At 40.7% G+C, this 7,544-nt stretch overlaps 1 protein-coding gene across 2 annotated transcripts in view; it reads left to right on the top strand.

The window, feature by feature from the left end:
- Positions 1 to 521: 521 nt before the first annotated feature.
- The window catches only part of psip1a (PC4 and SFRS1 interacting protein 1a), a 29,898-nt gene continuing 22,875 nt past the window's right edge, over positions 522 to 7,544 (top strand). Inside the window, exon 1 of one of the 2 annotated variants that reach the window (XM_082535480.1) lies at positions 522 to 980. In XM_082535480.1, coding sequence (XP_082391606.1) covers positions 795 to 980 — 186 coding nt within the window. In that variant the 5' untranslated portion in view covers positions 522 to 794. The remainder of the gene's footprint in view (positions 981 to 7,544) is intronic. The other variant, XM_082535481.1, reaches the window with a different exon arrangement.

Here is a 7,544-nt window from a genome sequence, read left to right as displayed (position 1 = left end):
GGGGATAGTCCAGGATTCAGTATTTTTTGCTCCCACTGGCTGTTGCTACAGTTGTCACGTCAAAGCTAAGATTGATTCAGTGTAACTCACTGCTTTCATAATGAATTTCATTGACTGTCCATGGTCACTGGGCGCCATATCACCACTAGTTTTATCTAACTTTACATGGACACTTCTAACCAAAGCTGCAGCCCATTCTCAGTGCCTGAGCATCAATTGCTGCCATTTCATAAGAGTGCTTACAACTCAACTCTAGCTGGATTCAGCAAGGAATAGCCTTCTCTAGTTTCTTTTTTTGTCCATGATGCTGCGCCATACCAGGCACCTTATGCATGGCAGTGTTTGACACTGCAAGATAACAGCTCATTGATATAGCCAGGTGACAAAGGGAGACTTCAGACAGCTCACTAAATAACCAATAGGCAGTGTTGGGGAGTAACGGAATACATGTACCGCCGTTACGTATTTAGAATACAAAATATGAGTAACTGTATTCCGTTACAGTTACCGTTTAAAAAGGTGGTATTCAGAATACAGTTACTTTGTTGAAATAAATGGATTACACTGCGGTACTTTCCTGTTTCATTTTGTCGCGGGTCAGGACTGTTTGGGTTTTGTTTGACAGCTACGTTCTTTCGTTCCAGGCGGCAGCGTTACGGTTGCCATGGTTACAGGGCGACGCTCTCTCTCTCTTTCTGCGACTGTGTGTTTCCTGGGTGAGAGAGCGCCTTTTCGTTGTTGTGCTAAGCTAACAGGCAGAATGCTACAAGCATAGCTCTAAAGAATGTAGCATCATGGGCAGTATAGTCCGTGTTGCAGGGAGAATGCACTGCCATACACGTTATGTGTCTGTGAGCGCGAGGAGGGAGAAAAAGGCGAGTGGAAAGGTACGAGTTGTCGTCGAGGAAAAACGGGAGCTGGAAGCATGTAAATATAATAATAACCACTGCAGCCAAGAAGAGTGCCTGACGAGCCCAGTTGTAAGTAAGCTATTAAGACTCGACTGTACTAGGGCTGCCACGATTTGTCGACTAGTCACGATTACGTCGACTATCAAAATCGTCGACGACTGATTTAATAGTCGACGTGTCGTTTGAAGCTTTGTAAGATCGCAAAAGACGCAGGAATAATAGCAGGATTTAAGAGTGTAATAACGGACTGAAACAGAAGATGGCAGCACTGCATGTACAAGGATGCCAGCTGCCGTTAAACCCCGAAGAAGAAGAAGCAGCTGTGTCCCAGAATTCATAGCGCGGCCCAGCTTAGTTTCCAACAATGGCGGTAGCTAGTTAGTTTTAATATTACTCTTATTATTCTTTCTGGGTCACAAAATAAACGTTTAACATATTTTCAGGCGAGAATGTAGCTGTGTAAACCTCAAATATCGGCTCAGTTTATCAGGACACCACATATTTTCAAAAGCGCTCCGACGTTTTCGGAGACGTCTGTTACCCACTAGCTCGATAGCTAGCCGGGGGCTAGGTCACTAGCGCCGTGAGAACACCGGACTCCCGGCAAATTGTTTTCAAACCCACTGCCGTCTTTCGCGACTCAGGTTAAATATATATGAGTCACTTAGATAAATTAAAAATGTTGTTGTTTGGCTTTTTTTTTTTTTAGTATTTTATTTGTTCCTGAGTAAATCGGTTTGGCTGAGATTAAAGTTATAGTTTTTACACAGCTGAATAAACGTCAAGCAGACAGCTGATTATCAGAAGTGTGAGATGCTGGAGAATATACTCCGGTGTCCTGTTATATTTTAGATAGCAAGGAGTTTATTAAACTTTACCAAAACAATCTGCAAATTTCATTAAAATTGAATAAACTATCATCTTGTCTTTATTTTTAGTTAGCACCTTAAAAGCTTAAAGCTGTAAGCTAATGATAGTTATATAAGAGCAGATGCTGCTGGTGCAATAAGCTGTAGTTTTACGTCCAGTGGATGATGATCTGATTAGTCGACTAATCGCATAAATAATCGGTGACTAGTCGACTATCAAAATAATCGTTTGTGGCAGCCCTAGACTGTACACCGTGTTCGTGTTTTCCTCCGAAAACAATAAGTTCCGTTGGAGCAGCCTTTCAACGCCTCTCTCTGTCTCTCGCAAGAAAAATTGACCCACACAACAAAGTAAAGCTATTTTTCGGCTATGAGCCGACAGGGACCCCGCCGTATTAGTCAGAGGTCCCTTTACTACAGTTCGGAGTCGCGGACCTTCAGTAATAGTAATAAATCACACAGCAATAGTACATTCACGTTGTTGTAAAAAGCACGATAATATATTAAGTAATCCAAAGTATTCAGAATACGTTACTCTCATTGAGTAACATAACGGAATACGTTACAGAATACATTTTGGGGCATGTATTCTGTATTCTGTAACGGAATACATTTTAAAAGTAACCTTCCCAACACTGCCAATAGGTAGTTATGTATGAACATACACATGAGGAGGAAATTAAACGTCTCCTGTAACTCTTAGCAAGAAAGCAAATAAGCACACCCTGAAATGATGAAAATGTGTGGAACATTAATTAGCACACTTCCAGTGAACTGCCAACCTGGAGTTAATCACAGCCCCACTGACCAGATAACTGTCTCACAAACAGCGACACGTACGCACAACTCTTTCCCACATTTCTGCACGCAAGCAAAACAAACTACCAAGTAAACATCGTCGGCCACCTTAGTCTGCCGTGTGCAGGGGCGAGCTGCACTGCGAAGGCACCAGTGACTGCTTTATCAGCATGCCATAATTTATGTTGTGTTAATTAGGTCCCTGTGGCTGTGGCTGGCTGGTAGCAGTGTCTCGTCCCACAAAGGGGAGAAGGGATAGAGAGAGAAAGAAAAGAGAGGAGTAGCCTTCGTAGACACAGTCACATTAACATGCCCTCAGCAATGGCACCAAACTGAGATACAGGCGTCTCATAATTAATGGTAGTGAATTATTAATGTGGCTGTCCTCAATATGTTTGCATGCTGTGTGTGTGTGTGTGTGCGTATCTGTGCAAAAACCCTTGTGATTTTGCATATTTACCTGCAACCTCTTGTGCGGTCTGCTTTTCTTTTTTTTTTTTTCCGACTGAAACATTCAACGTGGGGTTGGCTTCTTCACAGCCTTTCCGTGGACGAATACGGTCATCCAGAATCCAGAGTGAAACGCAGCTTCTGGAAGGCCCCAGCTCAGCCATCCTACCTGCTCATTAGCTCAGACCGAGGTCAGGGGGTCAGGCAGGGGAGAGCTGTGGCATGCTGGCACTGAGGTGCACAGGGGCCGACACACAGGCATACCTGCAGGCTCCGCTCCTGTGTTATTAGCTCACAGACTGCTGCCAAGTGCCTGTGCAGGTCGCACACTATGGTCTACTACAGGTCCTGTGAGGATCCTGTGTACACACAAATACACACACTCTAAACTATGAACAGTAGAATACAAAACAGAAATGGCTTAAGGAGAGCATTTCCCAGAAAGGGGGGGGGGGGGGGGGGGGGGGACTTTCCCAAAACACACACACAAACACATATTGTGAGACAACATAAAATGGAAAGGCTGAGTGGTATTAAGATCCATATTGACAGAGTAGAATCCCATAAGCACCTCAGTTCTCTCTGTATGTCAAATATTCCTCCAGGTGCGGATAATTCAGTTTTACTACCTTTCCTTAAAATTCAATTGCACAAGGAATCAAGTCTTTTGATAGGATAAAACACACACACACAAACTGGTGAGGTAAAATACTGTTTATGAGATATATTATTTTTTAGATCTATTTAATTTTTCACAAAATCTGTTCAGGGCGTTTTGATTGACAGATGTGGGGGGGGGGAAAAAATCACAGAACATAACATTTCTATATGTTTTCCAGCAGTAAGCACATGATTTTTATCTCACAGTGCTTCATGTCGCAGCAATAAGGGTCCTGGTTTGAACCTCTGCTGGAGGGTCCCTTCAGATGTTCTCCCTAAAGACGTGCACGTTAGGTTAACGGGTTAAGTCGTTTGTCCCGTGTTTCGCTGGTGACCTGTCCTGACTGTACCCTAGATTTTGCTCAGTGATAGCTTAGAAGGCCTCCAGCTTCTTGTCAAACTTGGATAAGTGGTTAGGAAGGGAATGGATGGACAAATGATCCTCTCCTCCCTTACACCCTCGCACATCTTTTTTTGGTTTTTCCCGACCTTATGTCAACATTGGACTGAAACCCTCTCCGGAGACATTAAATATAACCACTTGGCAATTTCATGAATGCTCTGTGAAAATCTTCAAACTTCCCGATGTCCAGATTGCTCTGTATTTAGGAATGGTGGTAGCCAAGAAACAGATTTTTTTATTTTTTTTTTTTTAAATTTGGAAGTGTACTGCTCAACCTACCTTTGCACTCTGGACTAAGAAGAAAAAATGTGAAAAAACATTTGGCATCAGTATTAATGACTCAAGACTGTGCTAGAATTTATCTTTCCAGTTTAATGTTTATATTTGTAAAAAATATCTGGGTTTGTGTTACTTGATAATGATTATTATTGTTGTTATTATCGCCCTTTTTTTTACATTGCAATCAAATCTAACATCACTGCAACATCAACTCCATACAGTCTCACCGCCGAACAAAGTTCTGTGATCTTAAACATATCACTGAAGCTTTATCAGGCAATGGAATGTGTGCAGTTGTCATTGTCATCCAACAGAGACACCCTCTTGAACTATAGCGTGTGGCTTTAATGCAAAACCAGTATACATGACCTGTGCATTTTCTGTTGTGCGTTTCTAAATTATTGACGCTATGGTTGAAAAGTGGTGCGAAAAGACTTCTTTTTAATATTTTTTTCTTTAAATAATCCAGTCTTTGTGCAACCTGAATAGAAGGCCCTCCATTTCCACAGTTGAAATTTTATGGTTCTTTAACTTATGTAATTTCATTTGATCTTGCACTGAGTGTTGCGGCACTCGTGATGCATTCCAGAAAAATAAAACCATTTCACAACCAGCGTGATACATAATTTATGCATCTCAGGCAACAAGGGAATAAATATGCCTTTTGAACACACATTACAGAGGCATGGCCTGACAAGAAGTAGTTTTATTTTTTCCTTTTACATAGCGTGTAAGGAACATAATAAAACTCCCCCTCAAGACATTTAAATTGATAATCACCACATAGCTTTAATATCATACAGACAATAAATAATTAAGACAAATGTCCATTCGGCGTATTTCATTAACTCTCTTTTAAACCTCTCCTTATTTTCAATCTTTCTGACCTTGAAACACTTTAATCCACTGATGTTAAATGAGATAAAATCATAATTATGGCAGCTGAGTCTGTTATTTAAACCAGATCAAGGACAAGAAGGACTTTGGGGATCGTGGGATGTAGTACAGATAGCCATGTAGTTGGAGTAAGAGAGGGCTGTAAATGGGCCAAATCCTCCTAGACCCTTGTTACTTTGTTAAGGTGTATTTTAAACCCATAGACCATGAATGTCTTTATGAACTAATATAGAATCTTTTATACTCAGGACAGGAAGTGTGTGAAAATAAGTAGATTCATAGCAATCCACTCAAGTGAGATGAAACAGACAGCCAATGGTGTTGATGAAAACTCTCAAATCGTGGCTGTTCTTAGAGTCAAAAGCATCCTCATGCAGACCATTCATAGTGTCAAACAAAGAGGATGTTTGAATATACTGTATTATTATTATTGTTATTATTATTATTATTAACACAATTTATGTCGTCGCACCAGTGGAGCTGAACGCAACCCAATGCAACACTATTTACCATCTGTGCTCTGGTATTTGGCACCGTGCATGCATTGGGGCATTTTATGCAACTCTTGCATCAGTGAACTGTGAATAAAAAAACAGTATTTGTCTTCTCGGTGACTTGATACAAGTGCAAGAATGAAGTAAATACAGTTTTTGTTATGACCTGACAAAGTGCACCTGTCTGGTGCGGATGGTGTGCAGAGGTGTGTTCACTGTGTGTGTTTGTGTGCGGCAATGGTGCTGCTGGTGGTGGATGGTGGCCTGGCCGGCATCACAGCCACACACTTCAGTGCTCCCCCCATAAGTAGCCACCTTAGCCTGGCTGCAGAAGTACAGGAAAACCACTGCAGGAATAACAAGTCCAAGATGTTGGATAAAATCAGGTCTCTATCCACAAAAGTCAAGAATCAACATGAAAAATGTCAATGTTTGCGCAAAGAGAAAAAAAAGACATCTTAAAATATACATTTATTCAGAGCCTGTGCAAGATCAAACAGCAAAATTGATCTGCTCTTCCTTCAACCCTTGCTCTGCTCCCTCTCTTCAATTCCACTCCTCACCTATCGACTTTCTGCACAGGCCATCGCCATGACGACTCCAGCTTGGCCTGCTGTCACCTCTCCTTGGGCCAGAACCCTGACTTATGGGATAGGGTTCATTTGACTGCCGTGGGCAATGACGTGTCTGGCGAAGTGCACGGATCCCATTTCACTCACACACACACACACACACACACACACAAAGGTACACACAATCATAAACTTCTCACCTGGCCCCTCTTGGGTGAGATACTGTTTCCCTAGGGGTCTCTTGGACCACAGACTATGGCCTAATCAAGGTTGTGAATGTGAGCCAAACTAATGCTTCAATTCTCCTGGATCTGCTCAAATTGATCTAACAGGAAATCAGATTACTCACTCTGCCCCTTCAAATTTAATTATCAATCTGTGTCTGTTTCTTTGCACTAAAGACGTTTCAGGAAAAATAAAATGAACGAAATGAACAAAGTCAACGTCCTGTCCTTAAACAATAGCTTACTTAAGTGCTTTCTGCTTGCTATTTTGCTTTTTGTTTTTTATTCCTTCTTTCCTGTTTTCACTGACCATCAAGACCATTAGTCCTAACACTTGGCACTTCAGGGATGGAATTTTTGATGTTTAATATAATGAGGAACAATGGTTACAGAATTGTATCAGATATAATGTATCACATGATTGCTGCTTTAAGAATAGGCAAATAATAAATCTACACTTTAAAAGCGGCACTTCATTTTTCAGTAGGAGGTCATTTATATTGGCTTCAATTATTTGAACAGTTTCAAAACATTATTGCCAAGGAAAACTTGCTACTGTTGATAAATACATGCCATGAAGACAAAACCACAGATTTGACATAGTTCGGAAGTGATAAAAGCAAACATATGTGATAATGAATCACGGAAAGCATGGATAATATATTTATTCAATTCAATATATTTTCACAATAAAAGCTAATATTGTGTTATTTCTCTCAAGCCGATTTAACTGAAATTATTTTTTAAGCATGTCAGTAATGTTAAAATGTATGTATAACAAATCAAATCTCTAAAATCCCTCTGGGCTGCCGTTCCTGTTCTCTAAAGAAAGAGTCACAAAAATATCTTATTTTAAAAATTATTAAAAAATAGAAACATGGAAAACACTTCCATAGTGTATTTTAGTGAACTCGACATCATCTGTTGTAAAAAAATTTAGCAACACCCATGGGGCCTTCACAGAGGCACATGTTACTTGTGCAATGT

Source organism: Aulonocara stuartgranti (genome assembly GCF_965226115.1).
Source record: "Aulonocara stuartgranti genome assembly, chromosome: 6".
Classification (NCBI taxonomy): Eukaryota; Metazoa; Chordata; class Actinopteri; order Cichliformes; family Cichlidae; genus Aulonocara; species Aulonocara stuartgranti.
Note: the sequence above shows the minus strand (reverse complement) of the source record. Positions and strands in the feature narration are given on the sequence as shown.